This window comes from Pelodiscus sinensis, chromosome 4 (assembly GCF_049634645.1).
Source record: "Pelodiscus sinensis isolate JC-2024 chromosome 4, ASM4963464v1, whole genome shotgun sequence".
Lineage (NCBI taxonomy): Eukaryota > Metazoa > Chordata > Testudines > Trionychidae > Pelodiscus > Pelodiscus sinensis.
In genome coordinates this window covers 44674959-44696253 of record NC_134714.1, presented here as the reverse complement: position 1 = coordinate 44696253, position 21295 = coordinate 44674959, and the positions used below count along the sequence as shown (strand labels likewise).

Here is a 21295-nt window from a genome sequence, read left to right as displayed (position 1 = left end):
CAATCCAGCCAAAAATCAGGGGCCAGACTGGTGCAGGGATAGGAGAGAGTTTTTCATTTTTAAATGATTTCCCATTCATCAGGGCCTGGATGATTTAGGGGAGTGAGAATGAGGCAGTATCAAATCACAAATACCTTGCTTTTAGTAACACTGTGCCCCATATTTTTTTATGGAAATGTGTTTTTTGAATATGAATATGCACAACTCAAATATGCTGTATTCAAAACAGGGCAAGTAATCTAACATTCAAGAGGCTGTAATTCCCTGAATGTGTATATTTTATTTGAGTGCATTTATCTTTCCTGTATGTAAAGTTAAAAGTATAACCCTGTTTATTAATCTAGGTCTGCTAGTGAAAGCCATTAGTGATTCTTAAGGAACTTAATGGCCTCATGATCAACACAAGGATCTGTGAATAGTTACATTGTTCCTGTAAGTCTAAACTATGGTTGGTCCTACAAAGACAGGTGGCCATGTCACCTGGTGCTGGATTCCATCTTGAATTTGGTATTTTTCCACAGGGGTGGGGAAAATGGAACAAAGACCTGCCACCCTGGGGAAATTCTATTTGACGAATGGGAAGGAAACAATTATTGTCTTCATCTGACTTCACAGACTGCTCCCACCACAAAAGAAACCTGGAAACAAAAGAACTCTAACAAGGAGACAAGCTGCTAGACCCAGGTCAGGGAAAAGATCTGTTCTGGCCTAAGAAGAACTTTACCTGAAATAAGAACTATGGTGAGAAATTATGATTTGTAACAATTTCTCTTAGGCTATGTCTACACCACAGTGCTATTTCAGGATACTAGAGGTATCCCAAAATAGCTATTCTGCATCTTTTGAACACGCCCATTATTTCAAAATATAATGGGCTTGCTATTCTGACATCCTTGTAAACCTCATTCCATGAGGAGTAAGAGATGTTTTAGAATAGCGATTTATTTTGAAATAAGTTCTGTATAGACCGCACCAAATTTTGAAATAAGCTATTTTGAAATGGACTCAAAATAAGCTAAGCAATTTGCCTAGCTCACATTGCATAGCTTATTTTAAGCAGTGTAGAAGGCTTACCTGGTGTATTTTGTTTCATTTTAGCCTAATAATTTATGTTGATTTGTCACCACTCATAACCATTTAAATCCTCCTTTTTATACTTAATAAAATCACTTGTTTATTATCAAACCCCGTGTAAATCATTGTTATTGGCGGAAGGACAGCAGCTGTGCATGTCTCTCTTATATTGAAACAGGGAGAAAACGTCATGATCTTTCTCTAAGTAAGGCTTTTATATAGTGTAAGACGGATTTTTTGGGGGATTCTGGTCCCATCACGGCTGTGCACCTGGGTGCTATCAAATCCCTGTGGCCGAGACTTTCTAGAGCTGAGCTGTTCTCAGTATCTGTGTTGCTCTGCTGAGGACTGTGACCCCAGCTCTGTGTTTTGGCAGGGAGAGACCAGCGCATTTGGCCCAGCAGGAAAAGGTGATGGGGGTCCAGAAGGCAAGTGAGCAGGCTTCGTGGTATAAGCAGCCTATTGAGTGACAGTCTCAAGGGGATCTCTGTTGCACTTTTTCTTTAAGCAGTGGTTGTGTTACCATTGTTGTCCATGACCACAGGGAGAGCTGGAGAGGGTAACATTCTGAAAAATGGCCAGTGATTTTGAGCGCCCAACTTCAGACATCTTGAGAGAGGCTTTTCAGAGGCACCGAGCCCCCACAATCTAACCAAAGCCAATGGGAGCTGCTGGGGTTCAATGCCTGTGAAAAATCAGACCCCAAGTGCCTCACAGCATGCACCCAAAATCAATCACTGCTTCTGCACGTTTGGCTGTTGATAACTGACTTGCCGTAGGCTGCACAATAAGTCAATTGCAGTGCTGGGAATAGAAGGAAGCTTCCTGCACTAATCACTTAGACCATGTGGTTTCTCCTTGGTACAGAGCCTGGGAGGCCAGGGGAGGACTGGATTTCAGGGATTGCTGCAGGGCGGGGGAGGGAGGCATGTGAGCCAGGGTGGTATGAACTGGGAAGGACACAGTGCTGCTGCTCCCACTGTCCCTGGCTTGAGGACAGGGATCTTCAGTTTTCAGGAATCCCATTCATTAACATTCCTTTGGTAGAAGCCAGGGTATTCTGTCCTGAATATTCTGCACCCGCCCCTCTCTCTGTGTTCCCTTCTGCCTCCTCCTGATGCGCTTCAGAGAACAGGAAGGGGAACTGAAATAGATCAAGCGCCAAACCAGCACCAGCACCCTTTGTAACTACTACAAAGCCTGGCATCCAGAGGCAGCTGCTGCTTCTCTCCATATCAAATCATTTGCCAAGGGGAAAGGAGCATGAAGAAAGGAAAAGAGGAAGCATGTGCTGACAGACTTGGCTCAGATGTGTCAGTAACTTAGATCTGTGTCGGACAAACCAGTGCATTTGCCTTTTATAATGTTCTCTTTCACTGCATCCTAATAGGCAGCAGGGTACAAAGCATAGCCCAGCGCTGATAAAAGAGCGCTCCGTCAGCCAGGCCTGTCTCTGGAGGGATGCACTTCCTAAGATTAGAATCTGCCAGGATGAGCTTGACTTGAAATTACAAAGTGAGATAAAGGGAAACACAAGTGGGAAGACGGCACATTTTTCACTTTGAGCAAAAAGCACAAACAGAAGAAACTTCGATGTAGTTAGTGACAGGAAGCCGCAGCGGGATAGGCCCCAGGTTATGGGAACAAGGAGCCAATGGAAGGTCCAAACACTAGGGAAACTTCCAGGCCTAACGAGGAGACCTTTCCTCTTATAACTGCCAATCTGGAAGATCTAAACTTCCCAAGGAGAAAAAGTGCAGCTGGCCCTATTGCTGCCTAACAGCTGGCAAAAGCCAGGGATCGCTTTTAACTCCCAATCTCATGGATGTAGTGAGAGCAGTGTCAGGTAAGGGTCAGGAAGTAAGTGCTTCTGTCTAGGTTAGAGACTCACATCCCTTTCATCATCTTAATTCACTTCTTAGGCTTCTTCTTCACCAGATTGCAGTGTACATGTGACCCTGGTTACATCTTTCAGTTGCTAATGTACATCCCTTATTAATATGAGGTAGAGCAGCTGCTACAGACATGTGATCGGTCTATCAGATCCCTGCACCAAAGAACTGCCTAACTCAATGACTTACCAACAAAGAGGGGAAGGGAAAAGGGAATAAGATTTTTTTTTAAAGGTTTTGAAGACACCTAACTGTCCCTTTTAGTGTTTTTTTTTTTAATTGTAACCCTCATGGCGCAGAGGTGGAGGGGTGGGAGGAAGAAGCAGAGATGGAGAGGTAGGCAGTGAGGAGGGTGGAGCAGGTAACGTAGGCAAGGGAAGGCATTGCCTTCCAAAAATTGCCTATGCTCTGGCTGGCTGGGCTGGCTGCAGACATGGTGCAGCTGCCTGGGAGGGCTCAGCTTCCTGGCTGTCTGGCCTCTCAGTAGTGCTGGGGCCAGGGTGTGGCTGTCCAGCCATCAGGTGCTCCAACCTGAGGGGAAAGAGGAGGTCGCACCACCCATTGAAAAAGGGGAGACTAAGGAGTCTGGGGATGTTCAAGGGTTGGGGGCAGTAACCTGCATTAGGGGCCAGGCTTGGTTCCACAGGGGGGAGGTTGTGGAAGGCGGGGGGTCTTGGGCAGAAGGGGCAGGGCTGAGATTTGCCTTTTCCAGCTGGTTATTCATGGATGGATGGAAGAAGTAGAGGTAGAGGCAGTGGGTGGTGGGGTGTGTGTGGAAGGAACAAAGGTGGAGGGGCTTGGCAGTGAGGGGGTGGGAGGAAGGCACAGAGGGGATGGAGGGGCAGAGTTGGCTGGTGACAATCGGGTTTTTTTAGAGTCTTGGGCAGAAATTTAATTTTGCAGGATTTTATACATTTTACAAACTCCTGGAGCTGCCTTTTAAGCAGCCTGTTGATTTCTTGGCTTTTTGTGTCCTTTCCCTTTGCTCCAGGGCATGCAGCAGACTGTGGGAGTCCATAATAAGTGATTCTGCAGCAGCCACCATGCTGAGTCTATGGATTTCAATTTCCCCAAGTTCCCCTTTAGGCTACATCAAACTAATATCCTCCTTTCCATAACAGGGGATGTTCTTGCACCACCCACCCCGTATGGTATCACTGCTTCTGAGCAGAAAACACTTTTAAATTTTGTCAGCTCCTTTCAAATCAAGTTCTTCAAGTTGTAGCTTAAATTAAAAAAGACAAGAGATGGGTTTCAACGTAGTATGTTCTGTTAACAGAGTGTGTCACATATTCCCTAGTGCACATAAGTCATTAAAAAGCCTGTGCATGTATGTTTGGGTCTTGAAATTCTGATGGAGTCCAGTTAAATTTCTAGTTCAATGGAAGGTAACCTAAGATCTGTGTTTGACACTCATCCCTGTGACGGGCAATGCAGGCTGAGGTGTCCCAGTACATCATCCCACAGTGCCATCAAGCACAGATCACTAGCAGAAGGAACTTAGAACCAGTCTGTAGGCAGCTGAAGGGCTAAACCCAGGAAGCTTGGTGAGATGGAGCACTGAGGAGATGCTTCCTCAACTAGCAGGATCCTGAAGACCAATTTCTGAGTGCAGGGAGGTGTGGAGTAGGGGCCAGAGAGGGTCTTCATAGCAGGGCTGAGTATGGCTCACAGCTGAGGGGAGTACTGAGGGCAAGGCTGGGGAAGGTGTGGAAAGCCAGACTATTCCAGCCAGACCCCTGGGGCTGTCCCACAGACTCTGAGGACAGATACTAGATAGCTTTTTCCAAACACATCTAAAGGATTTAGGAGCCTGAGAACCAGTAATTATTTTTTAAGCAAGCAGAATTGAATTTTCATTGGGATTCTCATAAAATCCTAGCGATGTGGGGCTGGAAGGCACTTCAAGGGGCCATGAAAACATTTCTAGTTCTCAAGGTTCTGCATTGAGGTACCGAGGACAGACATACTTGGACTGAGAACTTTTCCCTCTCACACCTCCTCAGTGGACAGTCACTCTAACCCCTTCCCCCCCAGGAGAAATGGAAGAGGGTGCTAGCCTAGTGGGCAGAGAACTCCACTACCTGGGAGAACTCCAGTACCCTGGCAAAGTCCAGCCAGCTGCTTCCTGTACCTGGCTCTGCTGCTGCCAGCCCAGGCAGTGTCAGAGAGAAGTGTGTGGGCGGCAGCCCAGCTGGGGAAGGGAAGCACACCCGTAAGGCAGGCCAGGGTGGTGGAGGGCTGTGTGGTGGAAGCTGCAGGACCTTGGCCGAGTGTGCTTCCTAGTGGCCACTCACTGACCTCATTAGCCTCCCCAGAGATCTGGGAACTAGCCAGCCCCCAGAAGCGTAGCTGGTTTTCTAGTGCAAATGGAGAGAATGATTCTGCTATTGTGGGGCACTTTCCTGGCTTATGCACTATCCTGGTGAAATCAGATAGGCTACGTCTAGACTGGCATGATTTTCCGCAAATGCTTTTAACGGAAACGTTTTTCCGTTAAAAGCATTTGCGGAAAAGAGCATCTAGATTGGCACGGACGCTTTTCCGCAAAAGCACTTTTGCAGAAAAGTGTCCGTGCCAATCTAGACGTGGTTTTGCGTAAGAAAGCCCCGATCGCCATTTTTGCCATCGGGGCTTTTTTGTGCAAAACAGTTTTTAGCTGTCTACACTGGCCCTCTTGCGCAAAAACATTTCTGGAAAAGGGCTTTTGCCCGAACGGGAACATCAAAGCATTTGCGCAAGAAGCACTGATTTCAGACAGTAGAACGTCAGTGCTTTTGCGCAAAATCAAGCGGCCAGTGTAGACAGCTGGCAAGTTTTTGCGCAAAAGCAGTTGCTTTTGCGGAAAAACTTGCCAGTCTAGATGCAGCCCTAGTGAAAGGATCTGAAGCCTCACTCCAATTCTCTTTACCCGGAGGCCTGCCTGACCTTGAGACACGCTTCCCCCCTCTCCTCCCCCCCCTCCTTCCCTCACTTGCTGCAGCTTCTCATGGCCCTTGGCTTGCATCCGACTCAAAGAGGGTTTCTGCTCCCCAGCACTGGGCCCACAGCTCCCTTCTGTAGCTCAGTTCCAGCACGGCTTGAGAGAGGCAGCAGTTGTCCACGGTTGTGTCTCCAACTGAAGAGATTCGTTTAACTTAATCATGGACAGCCCTAATTAAGATGGGGTCACTCCGGTTGTATCTGCCTCCAGTCTCAGCTTTCAGAGACAGCAAGGAGCTGGTTGGTAACTTTTTGCAAGGAAAGAATGTAATGGGAGTGTGCGCCCTGCCCTGAGCATGATGGACCTGCTTTACATTTCTTGGCTTTTTTCCTGGCTGTACCACAATTCAATCTTCTTGGCTTGCTTCTGAGCAAGCTGGAAAATATCACACTTCACACCAGCCCAGGGTCTCCAAGCTCATGAGGAACAGGCCTTTTAATTATGCCTCATGCTACCTCCATCAGGGAGGTAAATGTTATAGCAGTTTGACAGGAGAATGAACTGAGGTTTGGGGAGCTAACCAAGGTCACAGAGTGAGTGTGGCAGTCAGGGATCCTGCCTTTATGTCTCTTTACCACCACTAGACTCCTGTTCTGGCCTCTCGCTCTCTCTGTCCCTCACACATGCTTAACTGGGTTGAATTTCTCTGTTGCCTCTCCATTTTCTATTGCATGAAATTCCACCCTCTTGTCCTTACCTTCCGATCAGCAGATGCTTCCTCAGACTTTCATCCAGACACAAGCCCCTCTCTGCTGCAGCCACACATCAGACTTGCAATATCATGTAGTCCCTGGTATTCTGGCTCCTGATGTCCAGGGTCAGGCCTCTGGTCAGTCCTCAGCCTGATATTCCAGCGGCTGCTGTAAGCGATGCGTGACGGTGTGGTCGTTGGGCTTGTCTATGTAAATGGTAAACTCTTTGGGCTAGGGGCTGTCTTGTACTATATGTTGGTACATAATGTAAGGTCCCAATCTCCAGTGAGGCCTCTAGGCACTACTGCAGTACAAATATAATGTAACACATCAGATCCTTAGCCTAGGGATGTGACTGACTACTTGACTATCTGATAAGCAAATACTTATCAGCTAGTTGCCACATTAGTCGACTAGTCACTCCCCCCTCCTCCCACTTGCTGCCTCTATCAGAAAGAGGCAGGAAGGGGTGCGGGAGAAGAGGAGGGGGTTCTTCAAAGTGGCAACACCACGTGGAGCCTCGGGCCAGACCGACTGCTGCCGCTTTGAAACACGACGTGCAGTCCGGGGCCAACTGGCCCCAGGCTCCATGCAATGCTATCGCTTTGAAATGCTGTGGGGAGCCTAATGCCAGGCTCCCCGCGGCATTTCAAAGCAGCAGCACCACCACATGGAACCCAGGTTTCCACGCTGACACCGGGCTCCATGTGGCGCTGCTGCTTTGAAACACTGTGGGGAGCACTGGGCCAGCAGAGGAATTAGCCAATTCATCTAAATTTAACATCTATACCTTAGACTGTTGATTCTAATAGTGGATAATAACTGATGGTAACCTCACACCCATAATGATGCTGGTCACTTGTGCCTTGCTATGGCTAAGAAGGGGAGGCCTTATTACTTCCTTGGGAATTAGTTGATGGGCTGAGATTTCATTTCACTTCTTTTAGTTTGCACAACTTCAGGGGTTATTATTGGCCATCAAATTAACCTATTGTAAAACCCAGTCATGATTTCCAGCATGGAGACCCTGTGGGACACTGACTCCTCTAGGTGAATTAGATGCTCATTTCCCTTTTTTTGTTTCCCATTTACATTCTTTCACTGCGATTCAAGTACCCCCACTCCCTGACCTGGTCATACAAACTGGTAAGATTTTATCGAATGGTAAAACAAAAAGGAAACAAAAGCTTTGGAACGGCTCTAACTCTCATTTCTTTTATGGAAGTCCTGACAGGACTTGACTCATTTTATTGGCCTCTCTGGGACTTCTCATTTCCAGCTTCTCCAAAGGACCCATTAGTAACTCCACAGAGGCGTTCACTGTTACTCAAGATCATATTTTTCTCTCTCTCTTTTGAAGATCTTTGCTTTTTAAATGTCTATGGTGAATTGGGCAAACTGAACTCCATGGTGACTTCAGAATCTTTCCCCTACAAAGCTACTCTGAGTTCAGAGCCTCTCTGGGCATTAATAGAAGTTTAGGTTCTTTTCCCCAAAGTGTATTTCTTTGCAGTGATCTAAGTTAACTGCAGTCTACTATTGTGTCGCCCAGCATCTGGCTGGATTACATCCTCCAGCTTTCCTCACAAGCATCCTGGGGTTTTACTGATCAAAACAGCTTTGTGCCATTTGCACAGTGCACCTCCATTCTTTCCACATCCAACTCATCAAGGATACACTTCCGTTTCCCTCTCTTTTATTAACTCTTTCATGTTATAAAACATAATAGGACCTCCAGAAACGCTTCTGAGCAGGTTTCTTCTCTTGTGTGTTTCCTTCTTTTATGGCTCAAGTACAATGGAAATCTCAGATATTAACATGCTGCTTTAGAATGAAATGTACATATGAATAATACATGGATCAAGGAACATGCTGAGTCTCTTACAGAATATGTTGTAGCGTGCATGAAACCCCAGGGAAGGGAGGGGTGTGTCGGAAGCCTACTTACAGAGTGAGGAGGCAAGGAAAGAAGAAGAGAGGGGTGGACTGGCCAAGGTGAGGAATGTCTAAGACGTGGAGTCTGAGGCATGGAGCAGAGCTCAGGTTGAAGCAGAAAGTGTCTCTTTTCAGTGAGCTGTTCAGAGCAAAAACCTTGCCTCCACATCTGTCTGTGAAGCACCTGGCGTGTTACTGGCACTATACACATAAGCAGTATGCTATAAACAGGACTAAGTGGCAGTGGCATTTCCATTGTGGATCCTGACCAGCACAGAGCCTTCCGCAGACACCCTTCTCCCTTCCTACCCCCAATCTGGGGTTTTGGCTCCATCGCTTGTGATTCATTCTCCAAGCCTGGAACATATATTGTTCTCTTTCTCTGGCTTTGAGCAGAAACAAACAGTACTGGAGGTGGTACACCAAGCTGAGTTAAGAGGTTTTTTTATTTATCTCCTTATTTGTCTGTCACCAGCATTGACAGGATCAGGCCAGTTCTGGCTGAGTGGGTTGTTATATTCCTGGAAGTAGACAGACACATTGGGGGCAGAACAGGATGTTTTTTCTTGGGTGTTACCCCAGACGACAGTACCTGGAGTGTTTCATTGCTCATTGAGAAAACTAAAGGGGGGGGCGGTACCTTGGCTAGGGGATGCAACTCAAGCCTAGGGGTTCCCTGACCACTGAGGCCCCACTCCTCAGTGTCGTGGGGTAAATCATGTCAGCTCTCTGTGCCTCCATTCACACACAGCCATTGTTCCTGGCTTAGACTGTGAGTTCTTTGGAGCAGGTGCTGTCAGTTCTGTGTCCTTACAGAACCTAACACACCAGGAGCTCCATCTCATCTGGGCCATTAGGTACTACAGTGAGGATGATAATACACAAAGGTTGTGAGGCTTTTCCCAACCAGCTTCTACACATGAAATGACAGACAATTACCAGCCCAAATGGCCGTTCATTGTCTTGTTTAGAATGGATTTCTGATTCAAGAGCTGGGTCTGACTCACTAACAGCCCAGCCACAGTTTGGAAAACAAGAGTAGGGTAAAGCCTAGGGGTAAAGTTGCTAGCTAGATTCTGCATCCAGAGTCCCAGACCCTCCTCTTTAATCAGGGCTGCACTGTGTCCTCCTAGTCTGTGGCAGTTAAAGGGACAGTTGCCAGCCTATGGCACTAAAACTGAAATGTTTTCCCCACAACAGGAGCCCTTACCAATCTCTCCTGCAATAAGCCTGAAAGCCTGGTCTCCCAAATGGAAGAGCAGCCAGTGAATGTATTGCTCACTTCCCTCTTCCCCATATGCCTCAAAATAAGACCAGGGCTGGGATACACTATTGATTGAGGGATAAGGAGTCACACTGCAGGACTAGAATGTAAACATGTTGTTTTGAAACCTAGGAGTGACTGCAAGGCCCTGCAGATAAACTAAACATCTCTCTTCCACATTCTTCCTTAAGGGAAGCACACTCCTCCCAGCCTCAGAATCCAGCCTGTGCGGAATCCGGTTCTAGTGGGATGTTGTTAGCCAGTTGTCCAAGGTGTAAAGGAGAATGGAGTCTATTGTTCATGTAACAGGGAAAGAGCCTATACCAGTCTGGATCCCTCCAGTGATGGAGCTGCTCAGTAGCCCTTGCAAGCTGCGTGTCCTGTGCTCCATACAAGCATGAATCCCACTAGCATTGGCCTTTGTGTGCAGAGTGCTAAGCTTTGGCGTGAAGGTCTCTGCTATACATGACCATTTTTGGATAGATAAGCGACCAGTGCTACAATCACACCAACATACACCCCTGTGCCAATGGTGATGGAGAGTGCAGCGAGGAAGAGGGCTCGCCGGGAGGCTGAACTTGCCACGTGGAAGTCCCCCTTGGAGACAGCCTTACTGGTCTGGAAAGAGAAGACCATGTGTAAGTCACTATTAACGTCATCTAAATCCTCTGGGGATGAGGCCTGACTGTTCACTTACTTCAAGGAATAGCACTGACTTCCAACATTTATTCCCCTCTTCCCTTCTGTGCAACTTTACGCTTACACAGCTTTCCTTTACAATGTAGGTCTGAGGGGTTAGAAGTTCAAAGTACATGTGTGCATCTGATATCCTTAAACTCCGCTCTCATGGTACAGGGATAATAGCACCATCTCTTCCCACCAAAATACTTTTTGGGAAATAGCCACAGCTACCCATACCTTTGTAGATGGATCAGTTTTTTAACTGGTTGTGTTTGGACTTCTGAATAGGTCACTTTGCACTTGTGTTCTTGAAATATAAGTGCAAGAGAAGTTCATGATGTCATGCCAGAAGGATTGCATATGAGACATTAGCTATATGAGACATTAGCTATATCATGGTACTAATAGTCTTTAGTATGTTGCCTAATCAGGAATAGGCAAAATATTTCTGGTTACCCTGTATTAAAAAGGGGATAAAAAAGAATACTGAATAAAGTCATTACATATATTGGCAGGTTGCCCTCCTGTGCTGGCCACATCATCTCAAAAAGGATATGGCAGTTATAGAAAGAGTTTGAAGAGAAGCAATGAAAATGATCAACGGTTTAGAAATACTTTCACGGGGAGAGTTAAAAGGTTTTTTCCAGGCTTCTGACCATTTTCATAACATGAAAATAATCACAGAATAGTGACTAGGACAAAAGATATAAATGGTATGCTGTCCTTTACACTTTTTCATAATCCCAGAGCACAGGGAAATTTTGGGCATGTCTACAGAGCAGGGCTAAAGTCGAAATAAGTTATGCAACTTGAGCTACGTCAATTGCATAGCTTAAGTCGAAATAGCTTAACTCGGCTTTTGGCGTCGTCTATACAGTAGGAAGTCCAAGAAAGAGCACTCTTCCTCCAACTTCCCTTACTCCTCGTAAAATAAGGGTTGCAGGAGTCAGAGTAAGAAGTCCTCCAGCTCGACATTATTTTGACATTATGTTGAAATAATTGTTTGTAGTGTAGACTCAAACTGTTATTTCAGAATAACATCAGTTATTCCAAAACAACGCTGCTGTGTAGACCTAGCCTTTATTGAAATTAAAAGGCAACATATTTAAAAGTGAAAGACATTTTTCCATGATGCTTAAATAAGCTGTGGAACTCATAGCCACATGATATTAGGACATAGTGGCGTCAACATGTATCTGAATAACAAAAATACTGCAGACATATTAGTAAGGATAAACCAATCATTGACTGATGGGGCGAAGAAGAATCTCCCCAGAGAAGAAGATTATTCCATAATCAATTGCTATAGGAATTTACACTTTGGCATTTGGTTTTGGATACACTCAGGCTGTGTCTACACTGGCGCAATCTTGCGCAAAAGCGGCCGCTCTTGCGCAAAAACTTGCTGCCTGTCTACACTGGCCGCGTGTTCTTGCGCAAGTAAACTGACGTTCTAATGTATAAAATCAGGGCTTCTTGCACGAGAACTCTGACGCTCCCGCTCAGGAATAAGCCGGAAAAAAAGCGGCGGCCATGTTTATTTAAATCCCGCGGGGGATATTTAAATCCCCCGCGGATTTCCCTATTCCCACTTTCAAAATTAGCATGCCCCTTCCGAAGAAGGGGCCAGTGTAGACAGAGCCTCAGTGTTTAATCAGCAGGTCAGCAAAGGGAGGTGTTGTTATCCCCTTTCTATAGAGGGGGAACTACAGACAACATGAGAGGCCATTACTACAGAGATAATGAATGAAGAGCTCCCTGCAATGAGAAACAGAGGCCAATCTCTGCTCTGTCCAGTCTCCAAGGAGGCCTTTTGCTGACGCTGGAACAGTTTGGAATAGCCTGGAGGCAGCTCCAAGCTATCCCAGACAGTACAAGTAATTCAGGACACCAACCCATCTCCAGGGATAGTTGGAACACAGAAATTGAAGCAGGGCAATGTAGGAACTGATGATAACAGCTCCATCCCAGCCAAAGACTCCCCCATGCTGGAGAAATTCTCATTTAGCAAGTTGCGGTCAGGTTCGGGTCCCTTTGCACCAGCAGAACGGCACAAAGAGGCCCTGGTCTGTAGCATCTAGTCTCTGCACTTAAAGGAAAGTCCTCTAGTTCCCCCACACAATCATAGAGAACCCTGGCTGCAGTGGAACCATGTAACTCTGCTGTGGGGGTGGGGACAAAGGGTGCCCAGAGCAGTACATGGCCTGGAGCATGACAGAGAGGTGTGTCTCCCTGACCTGAAAGGTGCCAGGCCCTGACTCAGGGGCTTCTCCTGGCTTGCAGGGTCCGTGTGTAAGAGCAGTTACCTAGCCCAGCATGTGCAGCACAGAAAAGGAGGATGGGATTCCTCACCCCATGGGAGAAGTAGAAGGCAGCGATCCCCAAGGGCCAGAAGCAGCAGAGCATTGAAAAAATGGCCAGGCCCAGGTGGTCTCGTGGGGGAAGCATTAGGAAATGATCTTCACTCTCACTGTCACTCGAAGAATCACTCTGGAAAACAAACAAGGTCATTGCTGTTGTGGCACCATCAAGCCTGGAAAGAGCCCAGGATGAGAGGGCCTGGGGAGTAGCAGGGCAAACACACCCCATTCACCCCTCAGTGGGACAGCTTGGCATGCCTGACACATATGTAACCCTCAAACATGTCATGAGGCCAATCTGTCAAAAATGGGGGGGGCCTGCAAACAGCTGACACAGGGGCTTCTCTCCTCCCACCAGGGTGGCACCAGCCTGCACTGGAGGGATCTGCCACAGGGATAAAAAAGGAGTTTAGTTGCTATGGCCTGTCGAAGCCTCAGTTGCAGGAGGAGAACAGGTGTGAGGGGAAGTGGGCTGAGATGGAGGATCTCATGGCTCACATACTGCCACACAGCCACCAGTGCAAACAACTTACGATCAACACCAAGGAAGTCAGAGCTCTTGACACAAAATGCTCTGTGTCCTATTGCTAACGGCTTTCTCTGAGGCTACGGCTACACTGCCATTTTTTTGCGCAAGAGGATATGCAAATGGTGCTCGCATTTGCATATCTTCTTCCAATTCTTTATGCGGAAGAGATTTTGCCGATAAAAAGCCCCGTGTAGATGGGGCCATTTTTTGGAAAAAAACCCTCTTTCACAAGATCCCGTAAACCTCGATTTTTGAGGAATAAGGGATCTTGCAAAAGAGGGTTTTTTTACGACAAATGTCCCCATCTACACGGGGCTTTTTATCGGCAAAACCTCTTCCACAAAAAGAATTGAAAGAAGATATGCAAATGCGAGCTCCATTTGCATATCCTCTTCCACAAAAAAAGGGCACTGTAGCCATAGCTCGAGTCACAGCTGCCACTGTCAGTCTGCCCATCTATGGTATGTCTAGAGAAGTTATCACTGCATATCTAAATAATGCTTCACACCCCCACAATATTTCCTTCATACTTTGTATTTCAGCCTCACTTCCTTTTCTTTCCCAACCCTTCCATATACTCTACAACTCCTCTGAGCTGAAAATTAGAGGACTGAGTTTGTAAAACACTGAAAAATGTAATGAGAAAATATTGCAACTGAAATGAATTCTGATTTTATTCCCAGACTGAGCCATCAGCAAACTTGTTGGAGATTTGGGATTTCCCTGGGAATTATTCTTATACCTAAATGTCTTGTGCTATGGCATAATGGGCTGTGTGTCAGCTTTAGCAAAGTGCCTCATTCTCTTTAAGACTCAATGGACCAATCCCCTGCCAGACTGGGTCTGAGAGCAGTGTTCCCTGTAAGCTGCACAGGAGAAATTCAAACTCTGCTCTGATTAGCAGAGTGCCCATAGCTAGATTTTTTGTTTCTACTAGTAGGGCACATTCACACCTACCTCAGTGCAAATGAACATTTATTCTGTACATGGATGGAAAAAATCCACACATGGATGGAAAAGATTAGAGAGAACATTGTCTGAGAGTAAAGGAAAGGGCTTGGATTTGAGCATACCCTAATCTCCTAAGAACCCTGTTCCTCTTTTCAAAGGGCATCCACTCAGAATGTGTAGTGCTTTTCTTCCTGTTTGGGGCACTCTTTGACCCACATTCAGTTTGGAGGGGACATATTTTTGGGTGGTTGACACCCATGAAATGGGCAAGTGCACATTTCAGTCTGGAGGGGGCATGGTCCAAAGAAATGGATTTGGAGATAAACAGCCAAAACCAACAAGAGCAAAGCTAGTGGAATTCATTCCAACAGAGCACTGCCTTTGCGAATCTTGTGTATTGTTCTTCACTTCTTACACAGCAACCTAAATCCTGAGTGAACACAGGAAACATCAATACAAATAGCCATAGCACAGATCTGCCCGTCATTATTTGATTGCAAGACTCATGCTATTCTTATATTTTAAGCTTCTCATGAGGGATGGTATCAAACTTGTGGAACCCATGACTGAGTTGCTTCAGATTTCATGACAAATTACTGTACGGGCTCTGGTAGGATCAAATCAGCCCAGATTTACTGCACGTGTCTGTCCCCTTCAGCAGTGGGATGTGTGAGACAAAGGACCATTGGCTACCCTGGTGTACTCTGATCTGAAAAAGGATCAGACAGGACAATAGACTCTGTCTTACAGGAAACAAAGCAAATATTAGAGTCCATATGAGACCCTTCTGCATCCAGGCAGGCTTTGGCTTCTAACAGTCTTTGAATATTCCCTGGCCTCAGCCAGGCCTTCCTTCAAGCAGTCTTCGGACTGGTGCTAAGCACCAGCCAGTCCTTTCAAGGAGCTAGCACAAGATGTTTATCACCTCTCCTGGTCAGCCACTACTGTGATTGACTTTCCTCCTTTTAATTCCTCCCTTTAAGCTTGACACCTAGCTCAGGTATAGCAGGGTGGGGCTGATTAAGTTCACAGGCTCTTAACCCCCTTAGTGATCTGTGTGAGGTCCATATACCCTTCTACCTGCCCTTATTCAGAATGGCTGCCATTTCCCATTTCTTTCAGTAATGCCAAAGACATAGTTGAGATGGCCACCACTGCCTTCTAGGCTTTGCATTGGAAAGTGAGGCTGCCACAAATGAAAATGGCCACCATCTCCCATTGTTCTCAAATGAGTTGAAGTCAGGCTGGTATCAGGGAAGTTGGCCACCTCCTGGGCTCTGGGGTCAGGAAACTGGATGAGAAATTGTGAGGAGACAGGGAAATGGTGGGTTCACAGAGGGAGCGTGAAGAGACAGGAAGCTGCTCAATGCATGGAGGCACTGGAAATTACTAGGAAAGATGAAGAGCAGGAAGGAAAAACTGAGGGAATTCTAGGGAATGAAGGGTTCAGGAAAGAGACCGATGGGGAAAAAGGGCAGAGAGGAGGCTGAGAAATGCTAGGAAGGTTATTGAGGTGGTGCAGGTAATAAAGATAATACGAGAGATTGGGGGTGCAGGGAAATGTGGGTAGCAGAGTGGAAGAATTGAATAGTAAGAGACTACCAAGATACTGAGAGGGAAAATAGAGGGGAGGGGAGGGTAGAGTATGGACTAACAATGGGAAATTGGGGGAGCATGCAGGGCCAGATTAACTCTTTTGGGGACTCAGGGCTATTAGATTTTGTGGGACCCCCCTAGGCTCTGGGGTGGAGCCAAAAATGAGGGATTCAGAGCGCAGAGAGGGCTGTGGGTTGAGCCAGGAGACTGGGTGTGGGAGGGGGTAAAGGCTCCAACTGGGGGTGCGGGCTCTGGGGTGGGGCTGGGAATGAGGCGTTTGGGGTATAGGAGGGGGCACCACACTGGAGCCAAGGAGTTTGGAGTGGGGGGAGGGGCTCAGAGCAAGGGGTTGGGGAGGAGGTGTGGGATCTGGACAGGAGTTAGGGTGAGGGAGGGGGCTTAGGGCTTGGACGGGGATTGAGGTGCGAAGCATTTACCTGGAGCAGCTCCTCTTTGGTGGCACAGGCCATGGGAAGGGGGGCACTGCCTCCTGCAGGTCCGACTGGCTGCAATTCCTGGCCAATGGGAGCTGCAGGGGCAAAGCCTGCAGGCAAGAGAAGCATATGGACACTTGCAGCTTCAGCTCAGCGGGGGGGAGGGACGGCCGTGCACAGAGCCACATTCCCTTGTGACCACCATGCAAGACTGGAATTCAAGGGTCTTAGTGGCTGCAGCCCAGGGCCCCAGGCGAAGGGGGATCAACAAAAATATCTGCATTTTTGGCAGCCTGGAGTTCTTTCTGTAGTAGCCCCCTTAGTCCGGGGATCCTAGGTTACAGTCCCAAAAGTCCCTTTCTTAATCTAGCCCTGGAGCATGTCAGAAGTCTGCATGGGCAGCAGGAGATTGGGTGTCAAGATGGGGCTGAGAGGATGGTGATGAGACAAAATAGCTATGGGAGAGGAATATGGAGAGGGACAGAATGGCAGCTTCCTTTCCCCATGGATAAATGAGGTCCCCTTTGAGCAGCCAACCAAGATACCTAAGTGCCTTGTCACAGACCAGCATGTACAGCACACACATGACTGCCACATGAAGCGTGACACCATGTGTCATCTGCACTTAGCGCTTTTTTAATGTGATGGTTATCTCAAAGGACACAAATAATGTTCCCTCTAATCTTTTCCTTCCATGTGCCAAATACATTTTCTGTGTGCACCGAAGCATGTGCAAACATCCACCATCAGTAGAAACACAGAATCTAGCTGTGGGTGCTGTGCTAATCAGCTGGACAGCATTCAAATCTCTCCTGTGTGGCCACACAAGTGCACAGCTTACAGGGAACACTGGACACAACCCCCAGGAAGGCTCATTCTCTTGGATGAATTTCTAGCCAATCCAAGGTGCCTCAGGGGACTTTCCAACCCTAAAAATATAACAACACCTTCACTACAGTGCTGCTGCCGTGCAACTGTCTAGTTGACAAAAATAGCAACATTCGCTGTGTAATAAGCCAGAGCTGGAAACGAGGGGGATGAGTGTAGAAGCAAATGAGCTTTTTTCGGCATAAGAGAAATTCACAATACTGGGAAATATTTCAACCAATAGGACTGCAATATGCAAATGAAATGAAACCACTTTATAATAACTGACTACGTCCTCCAGCATGTTTTATTTCCAGCCCCACTTTGATTTCAGCATCAGATTAAATTTGCCAAGTATCCCACCACAATAGGCCTGTGGGAAACCAACAGAAGCAGCTGGGATGTTCTGCAAAGACGCTGAGTTCAGACACCCCAAAGGGAAATTTAACACCTTTGATGCCATGTGTGCACCATCTACCTCAAAGGGCTGTTGGACGTATCCAACAGGTAGCAGCATCTTTTTGCTGTTTCTCCTAGAAGGAGCTCACCTCATACTCCTGGAATTCCTCCTCTTCCACCTCATAGGACACTGTTTGGATTCTGACATCACTCTCCACCAGGCATGGCCCTTGTGCTTCTTGTCCATCTTCAGCCTCCGAGGAGACCTCTTTGTTTTCCATGAAGGTCGTCTCACAGCTCTCCCCCTTGTTGTCCTTGGCTTTCAGATTGCTCTCATCCTTCACTAGGATGAAGTTGGAGCCATACAGTGCTTCAACAGCCAGCTGCAGAGAACTGGCATCCAGCAGCTGGTGAGTCCTGGCACTGCCAGTGTTTTGAAAGATGTAAAGTTTCCCCTGGCAGCAATGGCTGGGGTGGTGCTGATGGTAGGAGTAGCTACCATGAAGGTGCCTGCTGCTCTTGGCCAGCAGAGGGTTCTGAAGCTCACTCAGACTTTCCATTCTGCTGAAAGGGGCCTGGAGGTGCTAAGAGAAGGGGAACCCTGGGGAATAAGAGAGGGTAGAAGGAGTGAATGTGTAATCTCAACAAGGCGAGGTTGTGGATTCAGGGTACCATTCATAATAAAATCTACTGGTCACAGCAGAGATGACTGGAGGACACTGGCCATTGAAAAATGGTACTATCTGGCTGCACTAGAGAGAACAAGAATTTAGGGATCCTATTCTATAAGCACTGTCTCAGGCAGTTGAGGAGCTGTTCATCAGTCACAAGCTGATCATGAAGTAGGCATGTGGCCGTGTGCTGAGATGACCTGATTCATTAGGCTGGGACGAGTGGAAGATCTGCTGTACCTATAATGCCTGTTGAGAAGGGACCATACAGGCAGATAGCCTGCAACAGGCATTCCTTTCTGGTGGCTCATACTTTATATCACTGTAGTGTAGAGGATACCAGATGGCATTGCAGTAGATGCACAGCTGGCATCCACTTGAGGGGCCTTCCTGACATCTGAAACTAGCAGGACACACCATGAGTTACAGCCCTTCCTGCATTACAGCTTCAGCTAATGGTTTCTAAATATACTCCAGCTTTAAGGGCACTTTTGGATGCCTGGGCTGGGTCTGGCACGGGAGTGAGTGGAAATTCAGGGAAGATGGAAGTGAGAATGTTTTAATTAATGTTACAGTCATAGTGTTCTCTTGGGGGTTTGCCTCTCTCCATGCACTATGCACAGCACAGTAAGGGAGAGCGGGATTGAGACTCTGAGGTCTGCTTTATGCCTACAGCTGCTCTTTTCTACCTAGTGAAAGTCCTTATAAATTCCCTATCACTACAGTATTTAAGCTCCTTGCAGTCATTAATGTATTTATCTGCCCAACGCTGCTGTGAGAGGAATGCTGTTGTCCCAATTATACAGATGGGAAACTGAGGCACAGAGAAACAAAAGGTATGGCTACACTTTGAGCTGGAGGCATGATTCCTGTCTCCTAGAGACACTCACGCTAGCTGTCATTGAGCTAGCCTGCTGTGAACAGAATGTAGCTGTGGCTACCCTGAGTACATCCTAGGGTCTCAGAGAGGTACGTACTCGGTGACTAGCCAGGGTGCCATTTCAGGAGGGCAGGGGGCTACAGACGTGCGTACTGAGATGGTGCTTGCTCTTTTTCCCATTCCCTTACCTATCAGGGATTGAGCCCTACTGTAGGTGTGTCTCCATTAGATACACTACAATGGCTCATCCAAGGATGCATCTACACAGTAGAGTTATTTCGGAATAGCCGTAATTCCGAAATAACAATCCAAGTGTCTACACAGCAATTCTGTTATTTCAAAATAAATTTGAAATAACAGATTGCTTATTCTGACTTCTGTAAACCTCATTCCATGAGGAATAATGCCTATTCTGAAATAGCTATTACGGAATAGCAGTAGTATGGACGCACCACTGCTACTATTTCTAAATATCGCCTCCCCAGGGCCATTCAAAATAATTATTCCTCAATGGCCCCTGGGGCTCTAAATCGAAGTAGCATGTCCAAATTGGGGAAGCCTGCCTCGGACTAATTTTGAGGCTTCCCTGTAGTGTAGACATGCTATTTTAAAATAAGCTATTTTGGCATATTTTTTCTGGAATAGCTTATTTCAAAATAAGCATGCAGTGTAAACGCACCCCAAGAGGAGGTAGTTAGACTGATGGAAGAATTTTTCTTTTGTCCTAGTTGTGACTATACTGGGGCTTAGTTTGGTTTAATTATGCAATGCAGAGTCTGACATTTTTCATGGCCCTGAGCAATGTAGTTAAGGTGACCTAACTTTGTAGCATAAACCAGTTCTAAGTGACTTGCCCAGAGTCACTCAGAATGTTTGTTGCAGAGCAGAAATTGAAGCCCAGTCTCCGGCAGCCCAGAATAGCATCCTAACTACTGTGCCATCTTTTCTTTCTAAACCCTTTTATCTAATCTAATGCAACCTCACAGCTTTAATGAAACCAGTGCCACCCCACAGCATAGAAAAGCCCTAACAGAGAGCTCAGTTCCAGGGATTCTAACTAGATCTGGCTGGCATTTTTTTTTGCACTAAACAATTTTCCATCAGAAAATATGATTATCAGAATCAAACTTTGTCATGGGAAGGTGTTAATTTTGACCAAATTGTTTGACTCTCCATCAATAAAATCTAAACAAAACAAACATTTGGTTTTGAATGGACATTTCTGAAGTGAGATGAAAAAATCTTTAAAAAAATATCAATTCAAATAAAAATGTATTCATTTGGGAATAATGAATAATTTCATCTTGATTAACAATGTAAACATTGCTCATTTTAACATTTCCAAATCAAAATCTTTTGGAATCTTTTGTTCTGTGAAAATGGCTGATATTTTGATTGTTCCTCCTGATTTGGGATGAATACAGATGTCAGAATTCCAAAATTTCCTCTGGGGTACAGACTCCATTATTTGGCTACCCCTAATTCTAACACAGTGTTTTTACAGAAGTTCTTTAGCATACATCTATCTCCTCAGCATACGTCAATGGGCTACCTTGCTGCCTTGCAGCCCAAAATGTTATTTCTCTTTAGATACCTTAGTAATTTCATCCTCTGCAGTATGTTATATATTATAGACATATTCATCTGCCTAGTGTAGGACTCCCTGTGGCATGCCATGCTTTCTGATCTAAAGCATATTGCCTTAGCTTTAGCTGTCATCCAGAAGAAAATTTAAATAAAGAAGTTGAATTAAAAACTCCTGAGGATGAAAAGCCCAATTAGCTCCCACATGTTCATCCCTAAGGCCAATCCCCGATTCTCTCCTACTATACAATTCCTAGTATTATATCTAGTTTCAAAAATTCATGAGCTTCCATCCTTTCCCTTGGGGCAGCATTTCCCAAACTTTTGAAAGTTGAGGCACCTTCCTTCAGGAAAATGACCCCCCCCCTTTTTTCCCTCATCCCCAAAGCCTTCAGCACCACCTTGTGTTGCCAGAGGCTAATCCATGTTCATTCACACATCCTTCATGCCTCTCCTCACAAGAAGAGTCAATAGAGATTATTTAGTTTGACCATGTCAGAGGC

General features: G+C 46.3%; 1 protein-coding gene across 2 annotated transcripts in view; it reads right to left on the bottom strand.

Moving 5' to 3' along the window:
• Positions 1 to 8333: 8333 nt before the first annotated feature.
• SYNDIG1L (synapse differentiation inducing 1 like) overlaps positions 8334 to 21295 on the bottom strand; it is a 38377-nt gene continuing 25415 nt past the window's right edge. For both annotated transcript variants that reach the window (XM_006117743.4, XM_006117742.4), the window contains exons 2-4: positions 17807 to 18258; positions 12874 to 13011; positions 8334 to 10458 (exon numbers count right to left, since the gene is read on the bottom strand). In XM_006117743.4, the coding sequence (XP_006117805.1) occupies positions 10300 to 10458; positions 12874 to 13011; positions 17807 to 18217 (708 nt within the window). In that variant the 5' untranslated portion in view covers positions 18218 to 18258 and the 3' untranslated portion in view covers positions 8334 to 10299. The remainder of the gene's footprint in view (positions 10459 to 12873; positions 13012 to 17806; positions 18259 to 21295) is intronic.